The sequence below is a fragment of the Charadrius vociferus genome, unplaced genomic scaffold, assembly GCF_000708025.1.
Source record: "Charadrius vociferus isolate BGI_N301 unplaced genomic scaffold, ASM70802v2 scaffold168, whole genome shotgun sequence".
NCBI classification, from domain to species: Eukaryota; Metazoa; Chordata; class Aves; order Charadriiformes; family Charadriidae; genus Charadrius; species Charadrius vociferus.
In genome coordinates, this window is record NW_009649582.1 from 298,202 (window position 1) to 325,216 (window position 27,015).

Sequence of the window (27,015 nt, forward strand, 5' to 3'; positions counted from 1 at the left end):
CCTGTATTTTCCTATGAAAGTGAAAATCTTCTTCTGTTTGAATGACTTACAGGGTGGTAGATATATAGAACATCTTTTTTAAGTTCCTCAAAGACTGGCAACTCTATTGAAGCTGAAGCTTTTTTGTTTTCAGTTATAGGAAATGACTTAACAGTTTTCTGTTTTAGAACAAGACATAGACACAATGGCAATAAGTATTTATTTCAATATATGCAACAAAAATGTTATGGAACCTTCTGTTAAAGGAGACCCAGTTGTTTATTTTGCCACCTTGCCATTTTAAGCCTTCTATTCCTTAGGATGGATTCCATGTGAAGGAGAGCAGTCCTGCTGCTTTCCAGGCCTTATGTTTCTTGAAAGAGGAAACATGCTCAATGTTGACATGAGCGGGCAGAATCTTTTATCCCTCTTCCGGTTTTCACAACTGAGACAAGCGGAAGAAAACACTAAAATATTTCTGTACCTCTTTCAGAAAAGGTGGCTGAAACAGAGATAAGAAATTACTCTTTGGAGGAAAAACAGTACTTCCACACAATCCTTCAAATGCAGTGATAAGTACTTTACAGTGATAGTTTCTTTTTGGCTGGTATTCTGTACCAGTTCCACTGAGCTTGTTATAAGGTTTCCAGACAGCCCTACCAAATTATTGAAAAAGTCATTTTGGCACCTTCTTACAGTTTATGCAAGGGCAAGACAATCTATCTTACCCAATTATTTGCAAAGAAGTATAACTGTCTTTTCTCATAACCTCCAAATGATATGAAACATAGATAGAGTCTTAAAACAAGCTTCTTTTTAAACTTTATAATGTCTACATATTGGCACGATTTCCAGTAAGCTGTGCAGAGAATAAGCATTCAGATATCTTGTTTGTGGAAGCAAATGTTTTTAAGAACAAACTGAAAAGAAATGGTTATTTAGTTAACAAATCTTAAATTTCTTGGAATTCATAAAATCCGACTTTCACAGAGGCACTACAGTGGTATTGTTACATTGTGCACTTCACAAACAAAAGATTTTTTTTTTTTTTTTACAAGGCTTTATTAGGCATGCCTGGAATTTCTCTAGACTAAAGAAAACAGTTCAAAATCAAGAAAATAAGCATTTTATGTAAAAAAAAAAAAAAAAGAATGATGGACAAAAATAGAAAGTAAAAAAACAACCCGCAGAGACAGACATAACTACAACAGAAAAAGTTATTACGACTTCGGAACTTAAAAAAGAAGGAATCACATCATTAATCTGTGGTGTATCTTCTTCTTTTTTGTTGTTTTTTTAAATGGTCAGGCAAAATATTAAATTTACACTTTGCTCCACTGGTAGAAAGCTCATTGTAAAAGCTGCTGTTGGAGCTGAAATGGATGAAAAAAGGATTCTTTGAAATACAGAGTAATGGGTTAAACGGGCACTGAGGTCTGTATGAATACAAGATAGACATTTCTGTAACAGCAACGCCTTCTAGGTGCTATGGATCCCTACCCCCCTGTGAACCACTACACAGGTGTAGCATACTTCTCTTCTGGTGTGCTGTGGTGCAGGGTTGCTGCTGGCATGTGGACCTTCCATGCCTAGCACAGGAGGAAAATGAGTCAGAAAGAATTAGGGCGTTATAATGTTCTGGTGGGAAGGAGACCGGTGAATGTCACTGTAAAAGTCACCACTTACACCTGTTATGAAAGCACAGCAGAGAAAGAAAGACGTGTGCAAGCTGCTGGACATTTGAGGGAGGCAGAGAGAAAGGCGGAGAGCAGGAAGGAAGTAAATCCAGTACATTAAAGGAGGCAATGATCTTGCATGTTTGTACTGATGTGAAAAAAGTCAATAAAATTTTGTGTTGGAAGTTAAGGTTAGAGAAAGGAGGTTTGTTGTATGCAGAAAAGAGGCTTATTGGGAAATGGAAAAGCATACATGGAAGAGAACTAAGACATGATAAGAGATAAAAAGATAAATTTCAAACGTAGTCCAAGGTAAAACAAAGTCATTACATCTGATGAGAGCTTCCTTATCTCCATTTTGTAAATAGGCTCAAAGATCTTGGTGTAAAGCATGTCAGAAAAAATAAAATGTTAGAGAAGCTGAGATGGTTTAGAAAGGAAGACTGTATATATTTTTTTCTAAAAAGAGGAAGGATTGACAGGAGGGAGAAAAGGATTCACGAAATAGGAAAGGGATCACATCACTATGAAATCTACTACTGCAGCATTCCAAAAGGTTCTATGAAGTGTTAAACACATTTGAGAATATAATACGAAACCACAAAAGCAAGAGATTTCACAAACAGGATTATAGGGGAGAATAAGGAAACAAGAAGGTTGAACAAACAGACACCATAAAACATAAGGTGATTATAATGCAAGTCAACAGAAAGAGAATCCAACACAGCAGAAGAGTTAGGAGAACAATCCTTCCTTATGTATGGTCATCATGAAAATTAACTGGTCCTTGCTGCCAGAGACAGTTGGTGATGAAAGATCACAAACAGAAAAAGGTGTTGCATTGATTGTGCTTTAAGATGGGTGTAAGTGAAAGAGATGAAAGATCGGGATATCAGAAAAGATACAGAAGAAAAAAAATCAGCATGTGAACAACTCATCTTCCATCTTGTCAGTTTGCTCTTAAAGTAAATGATAGCAAGTATTGAATACCTCTTTAAAAGGAAATACACAAACAACTTAGAGATGTCTGAGTGTGTTAATCAATGCAGGCACAGTATAATTATCTTATGGTGATGCCTGCTATTAAAGAATACATTAAACAAAGGAGATTAAACAAAAGGTGTGGAGTACTTGAAAGGTGAGAGGTGTGGAAATATGTTATTAAATAGTATAATTGAATGGTCAGGAGGAAAAGAAAAAACAAAAGACAATCTTGTAGTGTACTGAGTGAGTATAATTATGGAACATCCAAGGGCAAGGGGTATGGCTATGGTGTTAACTATTATTTCCTTTGTTGGAAAGCAATGAAAGTTTAATAAACAGATTAAGTAAGAACTGATCTTACTGATGCTTACTGTAATGAATCAAAGGATGACTGAAATCAGGAAGAGCAGCAGTGTTTTATGATTTCAGGAAATATTTATCTATGTAAAATTGATGAGAATTAAACATCTGAATTTTAAAATCTGGTAGAAAACAATACAATGGAAACTTTGAAACATACGACCTATTAAGAGAATATCATCAGTGATGGTGTTCATCTTCACGCTTACTTCAACAAGTATTTTTATTTTCTAGTCTAACTTCAAGCTTTTCAAAATTCTTTATCTCATGCTTTGAATCAAACCTCTTTAATGAAAAACAGTTTGCAAGTAAATTCTGTTTTGAATGCTAGTTCTGAAATCTAGATGAAAAAGATCACAGTATACGTTACCAGTTATTTCAACACGAATTTTGCTTCATGAAAATAAATGTCATGTCTTCAACATTTGATCAGACTAGTCAGTTAATGCATGTTGTCTATATTGAATGTAACCAAGTTGGTTTGCCAAGGTGAAGAGCATTACAGAATGGATTACCATATGAAAGCAGAGATTAAAATGCATATTGTATGGATTCTGTTGGCATTATTTTTTATTTTGCAGACTAAAAGGGTAGACCTATCAAAATCAAACTTCACTGCTTGTTTTTTCCATTCTTGGAATTAAAAATGTATCTCCTGACACATTCGTAGCTGTGTTACATTCTGCTAGTCATCGTGAAAAATATCCAGGTTATATCATCTTGCAGCATATGAATAATTCTCTTTTGTTACAGTTTGGATATGGAGTAAAAGGAGTAAGTGAAACTTTTATATGTCATGGAAGTTTATATTTCATACATATGTATGGATATGAACAATTATTGGATCCAATATGAAGCATTACATTCCTTAATAAGTGGAGTATCATCTCACAAGGTGCTTTCTCATTGTTTTGGTTCTGTTCTCTATTTGGAAAAATATAATTTTAGTTTGGTCACCAAAGACCTATTATTTGAGTTGTTCTTTATAGCTTGCATTGAATTAATAGACTAGTACATATGTAATTGATAGCTACCCTGACTTAGATACAGCAGCATTGACACAAGTTCTGAACTATGGAGCTGTATTATGACGTTGAACCAAAGTTCACACTGTACTTCCCGCAATTAGTCTGGGGAGATGCACAGAAATTCACAATGCATGCTATTTAATTTTCAAGTCTCTAATTCAATTAAAGTAGGCCTCAGAAAGAGATTTCTAGGAAAAGCTAAATTGATAAATATATGTACACTTAGCTATTTTAAAAGTCTTATTCCGGTGACTATATTTGGAGGGAGGTGCTAGATTTCTAGGATGAAGATCTTATGATGAGTAAATAGTTTAGTTTTGTAAAGTGACTTGTGCATGCACTGTAGTCCAACGGATTTTTAAAGTGCTAAATAAAACAGCCGAGTTTAAATAATAAATAATAGCACATAAAGGAGATGTAAAAATAGTTTGAGTATGAGGAAGATTCAGAAAGACATAAATAAAACAGACTCCTAGCAATGAAGGTTGATAATAAATGAAAGTGTGTAGGCACTGATATGAAAATGAATTCTCTAAGCTAATTTTCAGTAGAAGGTAAAATTTCTATACATGTCAGGTGAGGCAAATAAAGCGCTAATTACTTTCTAAGATTATCTCCATTCCCTCTGTCCTATATATCTATGATATACTGATATTTGTAGTAAAAGAGTAATCATGCTTCACAAGAGGCATCTTTTCTCATCATTGGAGAAATATGAAAAAAACAAGATAAATATTGGATGTGTCTCTCTTCTGTTGTCAAGAGAAGTTACTTTACAGTGTAGCAATACAAAGTGTAAAATCTTAAGAGTTTTCTGCTTAGTACTTCAGAGAACAGGGTCTCTGCACATTTAAATGCTCAACACGAAGAAAAGCTTGTGAATGTGCCATAAAGGAGATGATTTAATGAGCTCAAATATATACATGTGTGTGTAATTAAAGAGACGGCATCTGGTTGGTTTGTTTGTAGTTTGTTATGAAATGTATATCAAGTTTCTCTGAAGGAGTATGCTGAGCAGCTGAGCGCTTTGTGTTTTCTTTGTTACTGAAATCACCCTGCTAGTGGAGGGGGCTTGCTCTAAGCATGCTTGGGGAAGAGAAACTTCTAATATTTAAGGGATAAGACGGCAGAAAGCCTGGAGAGGGAATGTAAACCTACAGTCAGACTGCAAAGCTGATGGAAAGAAAAAAATATCCTAAGGACCTAGAGGAGTTAGGAACTGCTCTAAATGAGCATTAGAACAGAGACAAGAGTATAGAAGGACCTGCCGTGCCAGGACACAGTGAGTTAGGGGAGATCTTTTTATAACTATTCTTGTTTTCTATTTTTTCGCAGAAAATGGATTTTCTCTAGAAAAAGAAAATTGTTTACAGTCCAAGAAAATTTGTCTTTTGAACGTAGGGGCCATTCTGACATTTGGGGATATTCATGTTAAAATGGATCTATTGGCAGATCCACCTTTCATCTTTGACCTGTTGTACTGATTTTGGCCAGGATAGAGTTAATTTTATTCGTGGTAGATCCTATGGTGTTATGTTTTATATTTGTGACCAAAATAGTGTTGACAACACAAGGATATTTTAGTTATTGCTGAACAGTGCTTGCACAGCGTCAAGGTCTTCTCTGTTTCTCATGCTGCCCCTCCCAGCAAATAGGCTGGGGATGGGCAACAAGCTGGGAGGGGACACAGCTGGAACAGCTGGCCCCAACTGACCAAAGGGATATTCCATACCATATGTCATCATGTTCAGTGATAAAAGCTGAGGGAAAGAAGGAAGAAGGGGCAACTTTCGGGGTTACAGTGTTTGTCTTCCCATGTAACCATTAGGCATGATGAAGCCCTGCTTTCCTGGAAATTGCGTAACACCTGCCTGCCAAACTAGCCAATTAATTCCTTATTCTGCTTTGCTTACAAACACAGCTTTTGCTCTACCTATTACACTATCTTTATCTCAACCCAGGAATTTTCTCACTTTTAACCTTTCCGATTGTCTCCCCCATCCCACCAGTGGGGAGTCAGCGTGCGGCTGCTTGTGGCTTAGCTGGCTACTGGACTTAAACCACAATACCCACTTAGGGTCAGTCAAAACATGTAAGCTGTTCATCTTAATATTTTATTTAAATATAGAAAAGTGCTAAGTTCTTTCTGGTTACAGATACACAATGCAGTTATTTACATGAGAGAATATAATGATGCAACAGATGGCTATTTCACATTGAGTCTTTAAGTATACAGCTTTCATAAACCAGAATTAGTGATAAAAAAAAACCAAACTTTTTTCATAATAAACAGCCTTTCAACCTCTTCCAGTCCCAAAATCTGGGGAGGAGCAGCAGAAGGTTAATAGAACTATCTGTATCAGATCCGTACCAAAAGAAGACTCATTTACTTTGCTCTGGCTGCTTCTCTTCCTTTTTACAAAAAAAGGGAGTTGATGCAAATACTTTGCCTCATAGGCGACCAAATTTAGTCATAGATGTTGTTTATGTATATATATTTGCAAAGATGCTACCATATGTCTTTACATAAACAGTATGGAAAACACATTTGTTAGGTGGGTGGGGTTGTTTTGCATTAAGTGGTCAGGATTTGTATTAAAGCATAGGGTTTACCTTTCTAAATGCAGTACTTGCAAAGAAGTATTTTGATAATTATTCAGAAATCATGAATTCCAAGGATGTATTTTATTGAAGGTTGATATAAAAATGTATTGCTAACTTTTTTTTTCCTTTTTTTTTTTTTTTTTAGGATTTATTTATACCTGTGGTGGAACTTTAAAAGGACTTAATGGAACTATAGAAAGCCCTGGCTTCCCATATGGATATCCAAATGGTGCAAACTGTACATGGGTTATAATAGCAGAAGAAAGAAACCGAATACAGATCGTCTTTCAGTCTTTTGCTCTAGAAGAAGAATATGATTATTTGTCATTATATGATGGGCATCCTCATCCTGCAAACTTTAGGACAAGGTAAAGAATAAATATTATTAAAACTTAACTTTTATTCGTATCTTAAAAATATCTGAGAAAATAGTTAAAGCTAATATTTTGAAAGTAGGGATTCTTTCTTACTTAGACTGTAAGGTACACTTTCCTTAATTTATCATACATGCCTTAAAATCTATATGATGTGCTTTAATTCTAGTTTGTGTAAGTGCTAAAATTAATCTAACCTCCATGCAAAATTTGTCTCAACAAAAAGTATTTAATTAAGAAACATATAAGCATGGATAAATTAACATAAATTGAATATAAGGTTGGGGATGTCTCAGTTTGCATGACCTAGTAGCAGTGTAACTCTTGTAATCTTTGCAACAGGAGACTTTCAAGAGAGATCAGAAAAAGATAATGTATTTAAGACAGAAATAATAGGTAATTTTTTTGCAATTGTGTATGAGCATCTAACACAAAAGGATAACAAGAGTGAAAAAAAAGTGTGAAAAATCAAGAGTGTGGTGGGTCACACAACATTATTTATCAGTGTCTACTTCAGAGTTCTGGAAGGTTGTGGCTGGAGGGATACATAATAATTCTGCAATAGTAACAGATATATTAGCATACATTTACTAGTTTTCTTTATTATCATCTGTCTTGACTTCTGTAAGGAGAAGATATGGATTTGATGGGTGGACTATTAGACGGATAAAGAATTGGCTGGATGGCCACATCCAAAGAGTTGTAGTCAATAACTTAATGTACAAATGGAGATGAGTAACAAGTGGTGTCCCCCAGAGGTCTGTATAGATACCAGTACTATTCAATATCTTTGTTAATGACATGGACAGTGGGATTGAGTGCACCCTCAGCAAGTTTGCAGATGATGCCAAGTGGTGCAGTTGATTTGCTTGAGGGTAGGGATGCCATCCAGAAGGACACTAACAGGCTTGAGGAGTGGGTCCGTGAGAAACTCATAAGGTTCAAAGGGGTCAAGTGCAAGGACCTGCAATACAGACTGGGGAATGAATGAATTGAAAACAGTCTTCTGGAGAAGGATGTGGGGATACTGGTAACTGAAAAATTGGACATGAGCCAGAAATGTGTGCTTACAGCCCAGAAGACCAACCATATCCTGGGCTGCATCAAAAGAAGTGTAGCCAGCAGGTCAAGGGAGGTGATTTTTTTCCCCTTTGCTCTGCTTTTGTGAGAGTCCACCTGGAACACTGTGTCCAGTTCTGGGGTCCCCAGCATAAGAAAGACATGGACCTGTCAAAGCAGGTCTAGAGAAGGGCCCAGAAAATGATCAGAGGGCTGGAACACCTCTCCTGTGAGGAAAGACTGAGAGAGTTGTGGCTGTTCAGCCTGGAGAAGGCTCTGGGTAAGCTTTATTGTGGCCTTTCAATACTTAAAAGGAGCTTACAAGAAATATGGAGAGAGACTTTTTACTAGGGCCTGTAGTGACAGGACAAGGGACAATGGTTTTAAAATGAAAGAGGGTAGATTTACACAATCACAGAATCACAGATTGGTCAGGGTTGGAAGTCCAAACCCACCACCAAAGCAGGGTCACCTACAACAGATTGTACAGGATGGTGTCCAAGCAGATTTTGAATGTCTCCAGAGTGGGAGACTCCACAACCTCTCTGGACAGCCTGTTCCAATGCTCCACTACCCTCGAAGTAAAGAAGTTCCTCCTCATGTTAAGATGGAACTTCAATTTAGATTAGATATAAGGAAGAAATTTTTTACGATGGGGTTGGTGAGGCACTGGAACAGGTTGCCCAGAGACATTGGGGGTGCGCCATCCCTGGAAGTGTTCAAGGCCAGGCTGGATGGGGCTTTGAGGAACCTGGTCTAGTGAAAGGTGACCCTGCACACAATGGGGGTTGGAACTAGATGATCGTAGAAGGTTCCTTCAAACCCAAACCATTCTATGATTGTATGCTTCTATGATACTGTGATGAAGAATGTAATATGTATTCCTAATCAGGGAAGATCCAGTTTCATTTTACTTTGCATAGTGCTACTCCAACAAAGGGATTTGCTTTCCTGATATTATATGGCAAGTGTTGATTCAATGTTAATGATTTTTTAATTTTTTTTTTAACTATTGTGTAACAATCCAGTATCTGTCCACTACAAAGAAAACATAACATGGTACTAGAAGGAAATTAGAAGAGAAAATTATTCATCTCAAATCTGTGCAGGATATGAATTTCCATCTGTATTTCCCGTTTCATGAGTTTTTGTGTGCTATTCTGATACCAGCTGTAGGAAAGAGGGAACACATACCTAAAAGCTTTGAGAGTTGTCTTTCACAAGAAAACCCAAGAACATGTAGTTTTCCTCCTTTCCACCCACTCCTCAAAAGATAAAATTTACATTGAGATTTGATCATATGTAGGAGCCCAAAAAGGCCCTCACTGTCAGTCAAGAATTCTATCGGTGAATCCACTCTGAATTGTAATCTCAAAGAGTATGTGAACAATGCTCTGCACAAGTGCAAAAGAATAAAACAAATATTACTGTTAGGAACTTATGGTTCTTACTGAGTTACAGTTTTAATAAACATCAGAGAAAACAGGTGAAGAAAGGTAGGAGGATGGAAGGAAGAGAAAAATAACATCTTGTAAAGGCAGAAACTCTTTCTTTGTCTATCTTATTCAAGCTATTGGGAGGGTTTATATATATTTGTATGCACATGTATGTTCATATCTACATATATCTATCTGTATACATAGATATATAGATACATATCTACATATATAGATATATGTGTGCAGGATTTTTTTTATAATAAGCTAAGCCTTCAAAGCTGGAACTTTTGCATATTTTTTTTTTTAAATGTCGATATCTTGAGAAGAAAATCAAGGAAGCCTGGCATGGTCAAAAGTTTTGGTACTGTGAATTTAGGATGCCACTACATTCTGGTGAGGAAATGGATAAGGTGTCCTCTAGACGATAATAGAGTAAGTCAGCACTTAAAAAGGAAAAGATGATTAAGCCTTCATATAGACCTTGAAATAGACTACTTTTGCACAACTTACGAGATATTGCCAACGTGTGGGTGCAGCAGAAAAATAGTACGCATTTGTGTGAGTGGAGAATTGGGTTCTAAATTAAGAAAGTGTGATAGTGAAATTATGCAAACTTTACTAAATCTTTCATGGTGACATGTACTTTCTCAGATTGCTGTAGCAAGTAGTAAGGTGATATTTTCTAGAGTTTTCTTTTCACAAAAGGTTTTTACTTAAGCACATAAAGTTTCACTGGGGTACAGTTGCTTATGGGAACTTTCTAGCATGACAGTGGATTTTATCATTTTACTTATTGACATTAATAAAAGTGTAATCAGATTACACTAGTCACCCTCCCGTTATTTTTGCAACAGGCAAAAATGGTTTTGGTGACTATACAGGTATATTCGTAAAATATATAACTTGACAGTTAAAAAAAATTGTCTCTGACAAGGCTGTTCTATTTCTTTTGCTACTTCAATATTTAGACTAAAGAGGTTTTTATATGACTGAAAAAGATTTTGCAGTTGGGCTATTTGTGAAGCTCATGGCCTCTGACTCCATCTTCATCCAGTTTTGTACTTTGTTTAATTGTTATCCTTAGAATTGAATCTTGTTGAATTTTGCAGTCATTGACTGTCTTCAGTGAATGCTTAATAGTCTTAGCTGGTTTAGACGGCACTTAAATGGAACCTAAACAATAACAAATGGAAGAGAAGCATGTCAGATACGGCCGTTACAGAAAGTGTACAGTCAATATTGCACTTTCATCTATGTGTTACTGTATATGCTTGATTTAGCACATGTAATATGCTCAATCTTTGTCTCAAACTATAAATAGAGAAAACATGGAATAGTTAAAGCTGTGAACTAAATGCAATAAAATTTATATTTTCCATAAATCATTTTTGCAATCGTTATTTGCAGAAGGATAGTATTACTTACTGTATTTGAACCAAGCTTTCCACAAAATTTTATATGGGAGAGTCTTTCTGGGTCATGTCATAGACACTCTATTTTTAGGGTTTTCTTGTTGCCCTCCCTATGTATCTTTGTGACTTTTGTGTACCCCTTCTTTCACACTTATACATCTAGCTCCCTCAAAAAAAAAAAAAAAAAAAAATCAGGTTTGGTTTTCTATGATTACTTTTAAATTGCAACTTTATGTACCTGTTTTTGGAAAGTAGCTAATACTTCTGACTGCTATGCCACGTGAAAGTGTTGCATTTCCAGATAGAACCCCTGTTCCAATTTTTCAAAATTTCTGCTTTTCACATAATTCTTGTGTGTTACTAGATTAAACATTTCAGCCAAGATTTTTGAAGATGCATATCAATAACATGTTTTCAATTTTCTGGGTGCCCATCTTGAGAAACAAGAGTTTTCTTTGCACTAGTGATGAGAAACCTCACTTTTAAGTGAAGTTAATGGAAGGTATGGTTTGAACTGATAAAATATCACATAAATCAACTGCTTTGCAAAAGTCAATTGGAATCATCTGATGATACCTTTTGCATGTTATGAAAATATTTTTTAGTATGACTTGTAAATAATTTACTGTAGTAGCTATTGCCATATACTAGGCAGTGGCAGGAGCAGGGCTGCTCCACAAGGGGCACAAGCCAGGACAAAAGGGTGACCATGCTCAGGCTGTGCTCTCACTGACAGAGCACAATCCTGCAGGGGCTGAACACGGAGGGGCAGAGCCACGGGCTGGTACAAGGTCTGTCAACAGCACCCTCCGTGGCAAGAGATGAACCAGCCCCAGGGTCCCTCCAGGAAGTCCAGCTGTAAGTAAAAATAAACAGGGCCAGCTAAAGTCCCCCCAGAGTAGGACTGAGAGGCTCATACAGGAGGCAGGGACAGGGACAGAGCTGTAGCAGGGTCTGAGTGCCTCAGGGTGGGCTGAAATGGAATCCCTGGACCCATGGGCAGTGGTGGGTGGGAGTCCCAGTCAGAGACCAGGAAGCTCTATTGTTTTCCTCAGGGCCCTGGCACTGCATAGAAAAATCTGGGATAAAATTATTTAATACTTGCCTTTAAAGCAAGATTTAGATATTGTACAAAACAAGGTATGGCACTAACTATATAAATTGTTCATTGGGTAGCCTTTGTGTCACTCCTTGAATAGTCATATAGAAACCACAATTAATTTCAAAAGGCGCTATTAGTGGCAGTGATGTGATGCATATGTAGGTGGACGAAAGAACAGCAACCTCAATTCTGACATTTTCTTGCAAGTATTTTACTTTACAACTTGGATAATATTTTGTTTTCTTCTTTTTTAAAATAAATGTCTGAGCATAATGCATAAAATACTGTCAGTAAATACCAAAGAGTATGTTTGTCCTTTTTTTTTAAGGAGTAAGGTGCTTAGAATTGAACACTACTTTTAAAAGAGATGTCATACTCAATAATTTTTCAAATATAGTTTTCTGCTCTAATGAAATACCCCAACTTGCATTGCGATATTAGAAATAGCTTTAAATAATAGAATAATAACTTGTGATTACATACCCAAGCTCTGTTCACAGTTCCAAGGGAATGTATTTTCCAAAATTGCCAGTACCTAACCAGTTAATTGATTTGAAATTTAAATATTCATTACAAAATTAAGATTAAATAAAATCAATGAAACAAATTCAGGTCTATTTTAAACAGAGAAAAAAATGCATACCTGCTGCAATTGTGCTGGAATAAACTGAGTAATTTAATCCAGTATATTTCTGTCTCATGTTAACTAAAAGAATCTTTCATACATTTATGTTCAAAAAGCAATTTTGTAGTAACCAAAATTATGCATTTTCTGAAATAAAAAATAAAATTATTTAGAAAATGACTAATCTACCAGAATGTTCTGGTAAAAAACATCAGAAAATTTCACTATGTGGTCTCCAAAAGGACAGACATGGTATGGAAGTTTGGAAAGCTCCACTATTAGCAAAAAGGTATCATCCTTCTGTGACAGCTATTCATTTGTTTGCATAAGTAAAAAGAAGTATGGATAAGTTTATCTAAAAATCATGAGAGCTGGAGGTGTGACAAACCGGCACAAACTCAAATTTTTAAGCATTTAATAAATATATCTTTTGCTTGTGTTTGAGAGCCTGCAAGACCAGCACGTGTCTGGAGATATATTTTTAAATGTTGAAATGGTCACTGTGACCAAATATCTAATTGGATGAATTAAAAACTTTTCTCTGCCTACTCTTGGTTAATTTCCTCTTAAGAAATTTGGATAGAAGAAGCTTTAACATTCTCAGTGTTTAAAAGGTGAGATAATACTCATCTTTTCTAATCTCTTGTTTTCAAGCAAGATGAATCATCCTTTCATCTACATTCCCTGCTGAGGCAAACAAGAATCAAATGCACGGGTTACCTGATCCGTGCTTCTGAGCTGCATAGGAGAAATTAACTGAAATTACTGTGGACATCCTCTGCCTTTTCTCTATCAATGAATTGCTTTCTCCAAAAACATTTGACTCCCTCAGTAGGCCTACATTTTAATATCTGCTCCCCAACCACCTGAAGAGAAAAAAGTTTTCAGAAGATTAGTAAGTAGATCTTTAACATTTCAGAATGCTCCTAGTGTTAAATGTAATTGGGTATGCTCTCTTCATCCTACTACTTCCAAAGGTTTGAATTTCATACTAAAGAAACAGCCTTGTACTTTGATAATGGTATTGCAATGTACTCAAATAAGAAATTGTTATCACATAACAGAGGAATAAGCTCAAAACTAAACTTCAATAAAATAGGGGTTTTTAATTCCATAGAATATAGAATAACAGATATTCGTCCACTTAGATGTGGTACTGACTATAAAGTTAAAAATATTTTTTTTTGATGCAACTAATTAAAAGCAGAGTAAAAAATTTGGAGTAGAAACATGTAAAATTACAATAAATTCCTAATATTAATTCATAATTAATATTTTTAGGGTAGTAAGCAGGTGAGTTGGCTGCTTACTTTGCTGTGGGGTGTCCTGGTGCACATGCCAGGACAAGAAGCCAAACTGGCTGCTCTGACCATGCCACAGGAGTCGGACCTGTTTCTTTGGTCTAGAGGACCACAGTAGGAGCGGGATGAGTTCTTTCCCTGGCTGGTAAGCAAACACCCACACAGTAGAGTTGAGCACCCAGCTGTCACCCCGTCAGGGCCTGCTCCTGGCCTGATAGCATTGTCAGATACCCGTCTCTCCATCATAAATGTGCCAAGTATTACTGACAACATAATCAAATATTGTGTTTTAGCCCAGAACCAGTTACAAATTTAAGGTATACTTTCTCTGAATAGTTTAAATTATTTTGGTTTTACACTGTTGAAATGCTAGCATTATCCATCCTTTTTTCTGCATCTAAAAATTTATTGAAAAACATGGAATGGGATAAATTAAGCCAAAACAAAATAAACAACAGAAAAATCCCCACAGAAATATATAAAATGCTGAAGTAATTTTCTTAATTAAAAAATAAATATCACAAATAAATAAATATCAAATAAATATCACAAATTATGAAATAATTTGGGAAAAATATATTTCTGGAAGACTAGATTTGCCTATCAAACTTTCTGGCTTTAAAGTGGAAGAATTATAGTTTACATCTTACATGTGCTAAATTGTCAAAATTACCTTACAGAAATTTTACAAAGAAGAAAGTCTAGCAAAAGAACGAATGTTGGCAATAGAATAGCAAAAAATTCTAGTGCCCTCATTTAATAGCTCTGCTTGTTTTTCCATTTCTTATTCTATGCTGAGTATGCGTTTCTCCTTTTAATAGATAGAAGTCAGGGTCAAACAGGCAGCAATTAGACTATGCTGCTAACGTGAGTGTAACCTCCAGCTTGTTACATGTCATCTAATGCCACCCTGGTAGCTACAGTAATGTTTTTCTTCTGACTCAAACTCTTTTTTTCTTCTGGTCCTTAGAACTTTAACCTTAATTCTTTGTGAAGGTTGATATCTATGTTACACCCTTTACTATCTACCTGCCAAACTTGTTACCTTATTTTTTTTCAGGAATCTATTATGCAACTATTTGTTAGCAAGTGCCCTGATCTTTCTTATACTCTTCTTTCTAACTCTTTCTAACTCTCATCAAAACCAGAAGACAAATAAAGCCACACATTTTTTTTTCCTTGTTTTTGCGTCCTTATTCCTCCAGTTCTGCTATGTCAGGGCTTCCACTTACAGAATTTCCTGACTTTAAGCCTTGTTTTAGTTGTTCTTTCCTTTCCCGCTTCCTTTGTCTTTAGGTGATCTACAGTACTACAAGATGTAGTACAGGGTGCTCAGAATTAGTGCCAATGTCTTGTCTGGGCAAAATGCCATGATGGTGTGTTCGTTCTCCTTTCTGAATCCAAGCTTTGTTGCATGTAGCTCCACTTTACTTCTTGCACGTGTATCCTTTTGTTCTTTGTATGCTCTTTCTCATATGAACAACACTTTGTTTACTTAAGCCATATAGAGACCCTTTCTGAGTATTGTTATCATATGGCTTATATTATTGCCATTTCAAATCCTGTTATTAGGGTTATCCTCTAAGTTAGTTCCGTACCTTTCATCCACTATCATAGAAGTTGCTTGAGTTAGCAGGCTCAGTACTAATAAAATAAAGGAAAAAATGGCAACTCTGTGAGGTTCTAGATTAAATCTGACAGAGACAAAATCCCTTTGACTATTTGGTTATTAAGCCTTTTAAAAATGTCAAAGTGGAATATTTGCAGTAATTCAGGTCTGCATTCCCAAATAAATTTAACAACTGAAAACGTACAAAGCTTCCTTTTCCACTCTCCTGTTTAAGTCTTTTGGATACTGATGTAGACCAAGAGTTGTTGATAGGGAGACGATGGATCATTTAGTGAACCTCAAAAATTTTCTATTATCATCAGAGGCAACTGTAGCTCTTTTGGTTTTTTTTCTGCTCATGCTGTTTATTATGTGCTAAGTACATGTGCTTTTCTTCTCTCATCACTGTTCACTTTCTGTCCAAATTGGCAACCAGAGCAGAAACCGTGAGCTGATTAGGATCAAATTAAGGATTCAGCACTTTGGAAACACCTTCAAACTGCTGATCATGGAGTCATTGATTTTTCTTTCAGCTGATCCACAGTTCTCCAGCTTTCCCCATTATTTGCATGGAAAGAGAAGAAAGGAACAAATTTCACTTGAGAATTTAGGGGCCAGTGAACAAAACCAAATGGGATGACACTCTCCCCTTCCAAAGAAAAAGAAAATAAAAAGGTGTAAGTGCTAGTTAAAGACCAATGAAGAGAAAAGGCAACAGAAGGAAAAAAGAACAAGTTCAATGCAGACTGAAGAAGGGAACAGTGGCAATTAAAAGAAAAGAAAAGAAAAGAAAAGAAAAGAAAAGAAGGCACAGTGAACCAGCAATCAAAGTGGAAAATGATAGAAAATTAAAACTGATAAAAGAAAGTGCTTGTCCAAACAAGGTGCAACTGATCTCTTGAACTTATGGTCACATTATTGTGAAGAAGCCAAGATTTTAGCCAGTTAGGAAAAAAATGGTTAGACATTCTTTTAGCTAGCAAGGAAGTCCAAAGTTAAATGGTAAGGATTTAAAACCCAAACCAAACCAAAACCAACCAACCAAAAAATGTTGGCAATTATTTGAAGGTGGAGGTAACTTTCTGCTTACTGACCTTAGGAGATTTTTCCATTGTCAGCCTTCCATGGGATATCTTTCTCTGAAGTAACTGGGATAGCCAGTTTGGCTACTTTGAAGTAGCTGATGGATATTGGACCACCTGGTTTACTAGACTTCTCATGTAATGCAAGAAAAAAACCTCTTTTACAGCCCCTGAGGATTACTATCTTCTTTGGAAAAGCCGGTGACTAGCATTATACAGATGAAGAGTGCATATACCAGTTTTATAGGGAGTTGACTGTTGTCATTTCTGAGAACCAGCTCTGCTAAATAATAGTTATATATTTTTCTTTGTATTGCTTAATTGTTTAATGGGATTTGAAACAGTCTAGGAAGCAAAGTGGATTTATGTTGTGGAGACCACTCATATACCACACACATATATTGTTTAGTTCCTGCATGAATAATATCTGCACAAATAGGTTATTTCTATTGTTTTTGAAGACAGGAATGATCATTCTATTTTAACTGGTATGTCTGCAGAAAGCCAAAAGAAACATAAGTGTTTGTGCAAATATATATGTGTGTGTGTGTATTTACATATACACTTACTAGAATGAAGTAAGGTTTAGGCATGAGGCTTAAACTGGAGAACATTTCTCTCTGTCTCTCTAATATTTATCTTAACTTGTGAATGTGATAGCTTATTACTAAAAGGTGGCTCCTATAGATTACGTTACATTGTACAGTGTGAAGTGAATACTTTATCATCCAAATTATTTATGTAAATATAAAATAGGTTATATTTTATTTTACCTAAGTACAAGTAATGTCAACAGTATACCAGAAATTCCTGAATCCGTTGACATGGAAGAGTGGCTTTTCCTACAAAAAACAACAACAGCAACAACAAAACCCCAGAGGTTCTAAGTGTTAGTATCATCAAAAAATTATCTCCAAACCTGCTGTCAGTTCTTCTGTAGTTAGTGAAGGTCTTCAGGACCTAAATACAGCAACATAGTTATGCAAAAATGTATTTTTCATTAGGATATACAAATGCAGTCATGAATTTATACAATTTTTTTATATGATCTTGACTAAATTACATGACTCCAATGTGCTTTCATTTTTGCATTGTAAAGCACATATACTACACATCTACTTTTCAAGGTGTATAAGAAACTTAGTTGATAATATCTATGCAAAAAACTGAAGTTATTTTGGTAGTTAAATACTGCTTCCTTCTCATATGAAATGAACTGTTCATAGAGACAAATTTATATTTTATCTAGTTTTAAACAATATTAGAAGTGCCTTTAAGATAAAATTGATTTGCTTTTCTTGCTCACAGTTTAAAGTGACTTTCTGTAGATCTGCCATACTAAAACTACGTAAGTAGACTAAGTTTTAACTGAGACTTGGAAGCAGAGAACCCACATTTGTTACCTGGTGTGCAACAGACCAGTTCTCACACACTCAGGAGAGACACTGATTTTTATTTCAGAGTTGTACAAGGCTGGGTGCTCGGTGGTTTTCCACAAGTCAAGCACACCAAAAACCATCACCGTGGTATCTTTTATACACAATAATTACATAATCATATACTCCCAGTTGCAATGATTGGTTAGGGATTAACATATAATTATAATATCTGCTTAGTCATTTCTCACATTATTGCATATGCACAGAGAAGGGCCCTCACCTGGGTGAGGGTCTTCCAGACCTGTGGGTGGGTATTTTAGTATTATAATGAAGGTAGTTCAGTTAAAGACATCTAAACTACTGCTTTCTTTGCCAAGTTGCCCATACACATAAGAAAACATAATTAAGTCTGTATGTCTTGATCTGCACCCTGATATTCCAGGAAGTGTACCAGAAACACTGAAGATCAGTTTCTTTGATTTTCACCTTTTGGCTTTTAACTTAGCAATTGTTTATTTTTTTCCAAGCTAGCTCAGCCTGAAAAAGCCATGGTTAATTTTAACTCAGCAATATGTACCTGATACTTGATATCAATTGCATATAAATGTTTATAGATAGCATCTTTGATATGTCTTTTATTACACCAACTTCTAAATAAAAATGAGAAACTTTAGCAAGAAACAAGATGTGACAGGGACGAGAAGAGACAGATGCTATAAAGAATATGACATATCCATGGAAACTCCCAAATGGAACTCTACATACACAAAAGTGCAGGTCCTGAGTGAAAACAGCTATACTTCTAGCCTATTTCTAAACTGCAAATGTTCATATACTATAGTACTTCAGTTGTCATTTAGAAAGTAGCTGTTGATAAATTGCAAAAAGTTTTGTACAGTTTGAAGGCAACAGTAAATATTAAAGGAGACAATTTTCAAATCATAACCACTGACACAAGTTTTCTCCCATGGCAAAATCTGGAACTAAGTCAAAGTATTATTTTGTTTTGTTTTGTTTTGTTTTTTAAATCTGAAACTAAGTAATTTCTTAGCATACTGCCTTCATAGGAAGCATATAGTACAGTACTTGATAATCCAACTCTATAAATATAACCTGGATGAAAAAGTCACAGTGACATGCTAATCAAGGCAATTACCTCTCATAGCCATTTGATTATTAATAATTGCAAAAATATTCTTTGCCTAGTCCCAATGCCATTGTAAACATGTTATAGCAGACCATGTGAAAATGAATCATGGCTGCAATAGTTGCTATTAATTATTTTTATTTCCTCTGTGATTCCAAGTGATTATAGGAAGTGAAAACATATTTAAATATAGAATTGAAAGATCATTTAAAATATAAAATCATCACAAAATCCTCCATACCAAGAAAAAAAATAATCAAGAAAATCTCTTGATTGGCCAAAATAGAGAGCTCAGAGGTATGAAAAATAATACTATTCACTATGTAAAAAAAGTTAAAGTCATTTTTTTTTCCAAATTAAGTACTATAAAAAGTATTACAAAAAGGTACTACATTTCCACATAAAAATACTATGTACTTGTCTCATTCCTGGGATGTGCATTATAAATTCTGTAATTATGGTTGCAGATAGGGAAAAAAATTAAAAGGAAACTGTCTCTCTTTTTTAAAATTAAAATGGAAAATGATGGATTTGACTGTACTTTCCCATGAAAATTAAGCTCTGAATGCATTTGTACCTTCCTCTTTTCACAATATTACTTTAACTATCAAACTATTGTTTAGAATTTATCGCATTGCATTGCATTGCATTGCATTGCATTCCATTCCATTCCATTCCATTCCATTCCATTCCATTCCATTCCATTCCATTCCACATTGCTTAGCAAAAATGTTTTATCCTTCTCTGCCCTACCTTTCTAAGCCCACTCTAATCAATTTTCCTGTAATAATTTTTCTTTTTTTGACTTTACCATTTCCTAGTCATAGTTTCTACCTGTGAAATTACCACTTTTGAGGATCACTTTTTTTAAGATCTCACAGTGGCCTTCACTAAAGTTACAAAAAGCCCTCAACTAAAAGATCTAGACAAGTTTCTATTTGTTTCATTGTATTTGCACCTGTAGTAAGCAAGAGTCTGATAGGCTTTCAGCTTTGGGTATATTGAACCTTGAAGTTACATTTAACATAATTGTTCAGTTTTATGTGGAGGATTTTAAACTTCTCTATCCTTGTGTTTTGGGTGAGGTAGGATAATCTTTCTGTGACTAAAGTTTTCTCAATTGTTGTCTAGGGAAATTAAATCTGTGGGTTTGTTGCTTTTTTTTTTTTTCCCTCAGAGTGTTATTGGACATTGTTTTCTTGTTGCTTAGAACCACACTAGTTATCGATCAACATGCTGTAATACCAGGTTTCATTACTATGCTAATGTGATCCAGATTTATATGGCAGTGCTTCTTAACACTGATTTATGTGGAGCAGCTGTAAGAAATTTTTTAACTGATATTAAGCCATGAAGAAGCCATTTCAGAGGAGTTACTGGGTTTTCAAAATAATTATAACCCTCAACACAAGAATTTATTTATTGAGCCTTTTGTGTGTTGCTATTTTATTTTTTTTTAATAGAAATTGTATTTGCTTAAACAAAGTGCTTTTTTCAGGTTAGTATTTAGAGAAGTGGTCAGTTACTGCTGGTATTGAATTCAAAAGTAAAAATTCAAGAAAGATACAGAGCAGGACGAAGATTTAATGTTCTAAAAAAACATATTCATTGTGTCCCCTGTTAAATGGATTGTGTCCCGAGAATAATGGTTTGAAAAAGTTATATTTAGCATTTTTATAAAACACGTATCCAAACAATGCAGGGACAATAAAAAATATTTGAAAGTCCATGCATAGGTGTTTTGTTTGACTGTCTTTATCAGTTAGAGTATTAAAAAGTAACAACTGTAACTGCTTATGTTGGAATGGAATGTGGGTAGCTCACTCATCCTCTTTTTTATAAGATATCCTGTTTGCAGTAATGATTATTTCCCTTAAAAGTGTTGTTTACATCTCTATCTTATTCTATTTACTAAGAATTGGGTTTTTTTAATGTCAGTAAAAATTACTTATATATGGAATTAAGATAGCACAGTCTAACCTATTCTTTGATGACTGCAAAACAGATTAGCTAAGTGGAGTCATATTTGTATTATACATTTATTTTTATTTAAACTTACCTCCATTTAGTAAAAGGTAAATGTTAGATGCAGACCTGGAGGACCTGTAACTATTTACAGATGTGTGTTTTACACATGCATAGCTATTATCCAATCCTAAATGTAGAGATAAACAGTAGCTGCATTTTCTTACCTGTTTTCAGCAAAAGTAATAGAATCTTTGAAAATTTATTTCCTGAAACGATTGTGGTATTCCAAATATGAAAATAAATATATCCATTTGCTAAAATAGTGGATTCTCAACAAATAATCAAAAAGACCTTGTCATATAGGACTTTTCTTGGTAATGTCTAATAAAAGTGCTACCTTGTAAGGAAAAGCAATATCGTATTTTGAAATCGCTGTCTCTAACAGTGGAACAGTACAGATGCTCACACAGCAGTGTGTTCTTAAAACTGTAAATGAAATTATTTGGTCCCTGCTGCAATATTAGTTCCAGTTATTCCTTTAAAAAATATTAGAAAAGCATTATCTGTTGTTTTTTTTTTAACAGTAGTACAACATTGTATGCTTTCATGCATAGCAGAATGACATGCAGTAAACTGCATTGTCAAGGCATACAGAAAAAAGAGAAGAATATTCTAGTTGTGCATTTATTGTTGTTGTGGGTAAGCTGCATTTTGTCTCTATATTGATGACTATTGCAATGCTTAACTATGTTTATTATAACTATTAGGGAAAAAAAATACCACTAAAACTGAAGAGCTCTATACTTTTACATTCTAAGTAGTTTGCTTCAGATAGGTCCTGTTTTTCTGTGGCCCTTTATGTGGTCCTTGTGTGAAAACCAAATAAAAGCTTGGTTTTCAATTAGTGAACAAATGTAAATCCTGCTTATTTTAGTAGGAATGTTCAGAGCTGGATTGTGGAGGAACTAAAGGTGTAACTCAAAGCCCATGGAAATTGATAGGAAGACGGTGACTGGTTACAATGGGTTTTGTATTAAATCCACTGCCCAATGGGCACTAAGAATCTCTGGCATGGGGGGGACAAATGTATATAAAAAAGTAGTGATGGGAATGATACATTTATTTTTTAATTAATTTTATATCTTTGTTGATTTTGGAATGATTTCTCCATTTTAGATCAGTTAAGGGAAGATTTCCAAAAGTAGAGGTTAGAATACAGTACCTGACAACTTTCTGCTATATTATACTGGATACAAAATGTTTTATTGTCTTTCATGTAACAAAAAATTCCTTGCATAATTGCTATATTTTTCTTTTCATTTTATACTATAGTAGATATTGGAAGAGAGCAGTCAATTAATTTGAAAAAAAAAAATACTTAATTATTGAAATATATTTTTAACAAATCTGAAACTTAATTATACTGTGGAGAGGTTTTCTTCCAAGAAATCTCCTTTATGTTTTGTGGGGATGGAAACAGGAAAATCTCTACGTGCATGGATTGTCTGTGGGGGAAGGAGAAAAGTTAAGAAGGAAAAACTTTCCAAGTCCAATTTTTTAATTTTGATTTTTCTCCTTTAGAAGAGGGACCTTATTTTCTATTTTAAACTCAAATATAATTTTCTTAAAAATGCTTTGCACTCTCCTGCTAGAAATTTCTGTCAAGCACAAATATGTAAAGTTTACTACAGCATTCTAGATGTAATGTTCAATATGGAATTAAATACTTACCTGCTCTGAGACTGAAAATGACATGTTTATATTCTTCATGTTTATGGAATGTGTACATTGTGCTTATGTAATAGACACATTAATTTACAACCCTTTAATTTTCCGGTTTTGAAAGATCATTACAGGGTCTCACTCATGGCATGATGGGAGAAATAGTGTCTCAAGTATCACAACTTTTTTCCCAGATACGCCTGTCTTAGAACTTTAGATCTTTAAATGAAAACCCTTTTCCATTATATTCTGGCTTTCTTCTCCTCCACTTTGTGTTTTATTTGGTTGTGCCTGCTGCCCAATATTTTTCCATTTTTTTCTTGTGTCCTGAATCCCCTCACATGCAACTGTAAAGTTTCGCTGCTCTTCTACCCACCCCACAAGGGCATTTCAGAATGGATATGGGAAATGGAAAGCTTAATTTCTTACTACATTGGTCAAAAATAAAATCTTTGTACATGCTTCTTTCTCCACTGCAGTGGATTCAGGCTCTGCCTTGAAGCACCATATGCTCCAGACCACTCTGTAGAAAGACAGTAATACCCAATGTTGGAGGAGAGAGATATTCCTCTAGCATCCTTTGGACTTCCCGATGTTGCTCTTTGCTGCATACTCTGCTTATATTTTCTCCTTGAAAGTGACCATGTGCCTGTGAGAAAAGTGGGTTGCTTTTGACTCAAAGTGCAAGTTTTCTGGAAGAAAAGGAATGAAATGAAGTCCATGGATATTTTTTTTTTTTTTTTTTGAGCTACAGCACTCTGTCTTCCAGCTAATTTAGCTGATGAATTGGTAGGATTTATTCTATTCGTTGCCTTTACTCAATGATTACTTTATATTCTAAGACTGAGTTTTTCATAATAGAAGTATAGATTCTGAAATATATGCAGATAGCTTTTCTTCCTTCACATGCTCTGCTACTACAACTTTATCTCTGTACCAGAACAGAAATAACGTGTGGTGATAATATCACAAGCTTTTTGCTCATGGATGTATTCCAAAACTCCACAGAATATTTAGTATAAGTTGAAGCTGTTCTGGAAGTTCCTGGCACCTACAATGGTGATAAGCAAAATATGGCATCTCTCCTTTCCATATTGTGCTATTTTCACACATTAAGACAAAGTTACAAAAGATAGTTTAGCTCATCTAAAAGCTTGTTGTCACTTATAGAAGCAAATCTGGCTCCCATATTCCTCTGACTTTGGCTGTGTGATCCTTCCCTTTACTTCCATTGGCTCTGGCACTTCGCAGGCACATCCGTTTGTGGATATGATTCCCTTTGCTAAATGGGTTTATTTTTAATGGATTAGTTCTTCACCAGGGTGGTTAAATGAACCAGTTCACATAAGACTGTGCAAATCACTATAACCAGTGTGAAGTCAGTGTCAGAACTGTGGGAAAATTTGAAGAAGCAGGCTCCCCTCCTTTGGTGTTTAGAAAGCTCCAAGTTCCACCACGTACTCAACATCTTTACCCAGCTTTAAGACGATAAGGAGAATAAACTTGGTTGTTATAATGTTCTAGATGCTAGAGGCTAAAAATATGTACTGCTTGCTTCATCATTTTTTAATTCTAGTTACTTAAAGAACTTAAAATGTTTTTAAATGTCCTAAAAGTAATTGTTTTGATAAGTTTTGGTCTGATCAGTTTTTCAATCCAAGAAGCAGATAAATCCTCACCCTAGAGATTTTTAAAGAGTCTGTGTACGGTAGTGAGATATCTGGTTCTTCTTACTTACCGTTTGAAGTTCTTACTATTTTTTATGTATTAAAATAAATTGACTGTTATAGAAAAGATAATTATTTATAAAGCCTGTTTCATTTCTGATGCTAAAAAAAAGAGTGGAGAGTTGTATAATAAAAGTTTCACACTGATAATGGATGGTGGCAGTTTTTAGAAACATGCTTTGTAAAGAATATAATGATCATGGCAGGACCTGATGAGTAATTTATTGTTTAGTTCAAAGCAGCTGTTCAATTAAAAATGTTCAGCCTTGACCTATGATCATTATTTTAAAATAATAGATAGCATGAGCAGTTTTGCATTTTGACAGGGAAAAATTGTCATTTGACAGAAATAAATTAGTTCATAAATCATATGTCGATTTGTTAATGAATTTTTTAATAAAGTATAAGATATTTTTATTAACATTTTCAGGGAGAATAAAACTTCAAACCAATCAGCCGCTTCTGTTCAATCTTGTTTGCTTTGTTTTATAGGTTATCAAGACAAATTCTATTTACTTATTTTAAACTGATTGAATCAACATATAAAAAGTGTAGGAGTTACTCCTATTCATATTTGAATTGGAATTCTTTTAAAGAAACTTTTACATTCCTCATTTTCTTCCTAGTTCAATGGGCAAGTCACTGCTTCCTTGAAAGGAAAATTGGAAGATCAAACAGCAGTTGAATTTTAACAGGATGCTGCAGATCAAGCTTGCAATACTCTTAGCTGTAATTCAACACCTTTAATAACTTCTCAACTTGTACATGTGCACGCACACATGCACACCCAAAATCTTAAACACTAATTAGATTCAGACTTAATTGTCTATTACTCAGTAGGGAAGTGTTTTCCCTTTCATATACACTTTTGATATTTCAAAAATGTTTATTCTGAACTGGTGTGTAAGAAAGAACATTAGAGATTTTAGTTGGTTGACCTTGGCTGACTGTCAGATGCCCACCCAGCCACTCCATCACTCCCCCTCAACATCAGGACAGCAAGAGAAAATAAGATGAAAATACTCCTGGGTCAAGATAAAGACGTGAAGAACACTTAACAATTACTGTCACAGGCAAAACAGACTCAACTTGTGGAAAATTAATTTAATTAATTGCCAATTAAAAAGAGAGTTGGATGATGAGAAACAAAGACAAAAACTAAAACACGTTGCCCCCACCCCCACCCTTCCCAGGCTCAACTTCACTCCATTATTATCTCCTCTACCTTCCCCCTCCCTGAGCAGCAGAGGGGAGACAGGGAATATGGGGTTGTGGTTGGTCCATATCAGTTCCTCCCTGCTTCTCCTTTCTCCTCAGTCTTTTCCCTGCTCCAGCCTGGGTCGGTCATGGGCTTTTCCAATGTGTGTCATCTCCATGAGCTACAATCACTTCAGGGAATATCTGTCCGCTCATGTGTGGGGTCCTTCACAAGCTACAGTGTGGATATGTTCTCTAGCATGGTCCTCCATGGGCTGCAGGGGAATCTCTGCTACATTGCATGGAGCGCTTGCTCCTCCTCCTCCTCCTCTGATCTTGGTGTTCACAGGTCTGTTTTTCACATTTTTTTTCCATACTGCTTGTGCAGCATTTTGCCCCTTCTTAAACATGTTTACACAGAGGCATCACCAGCTTTGCCGATGGGCTCAGCTGTGTCCTGCAGTTGGTCTGTTGTGGAGCTGGCTGGAACCAGCTGTGTCCAGCATGGTGCAGCCTCTGGCGTCTCCTCACACAGGCTCCCCAGCTACCAAAACCTTGACACTTGCATCCAATGCAGACATCAAACACATGTTGCAGAGCCTCAGTTTATCTCACTGCCTATAAATTGATTGATTTCTTGAATCGTGAGATTTTCATATCCCTCCTAAAACTCTAGCAATACTTGCAGTGATACACTGCTAAACTCTGAATTTACTTATTAGTTACATGTCCAATTCCTTTTTGAATCATTCCAAACTCTTGTGTTAATAAAAGAACTAGTTCAACAAGGTAATTGAACTTCATCTTATCAGTTTTAATTTTCCACTTTTAAATTTCATAGAATTTTTTCTATTATTATGAGAGAATTAACATATTTTCTTTAAATTAGTTATTTTCCAATAAAGTATAGCAGAACACTAGCAAAAAGAGCATGATGATTATTTGAGTATTATAGGAAAATATATACTGGGTCAATGGAAAAGTTTGAGGTAGGAAGGATTAAAAAGGAGTCTATTATGATTTTAATTATTCGGGAATATTTTACTTTCTAATACAATGCTGGAAAAATAGTTAGAACATATCTGCAAAAGACAGAAATGCAAAGTGTAAGTCATTTTTTCTCCCTCCAAAATTCATTAAGTGTGAGTAGTCACTTCATTGCCATCATGAGAGATTGTGTGATCCAATTCATCAGAATTCTTTTGGAGCATATTTGATCTTCTCTTGGATCAGCTACTACT

General features: G+C 35.2%; 1 protein-coding gene across 2 annotated transcripts in view; it reads left to right on the forward strand.

The window, feature by feature from the left end:
• CSMD3 (CUB and Sushi multiple domains 3) overlaps nt 1–27,015 on the forward strand; it is a 715,473-nt gene that overhangs the window by 81,516 nt on the left and 606,942 nt on the right. For both annotated transcript variants that reach the window (XM_009890359.1, XM_009890360.1), the window contains exon 2: nt 6,777–6,999. In XM_009890359.1, coding sequence (XP_009888661.1) covers nt 6,777–6,999 — 223 coding nt within the window. The remainder of the gene's footprint in view (nt 1–6,776; nt 7,000–27,015) is intronic.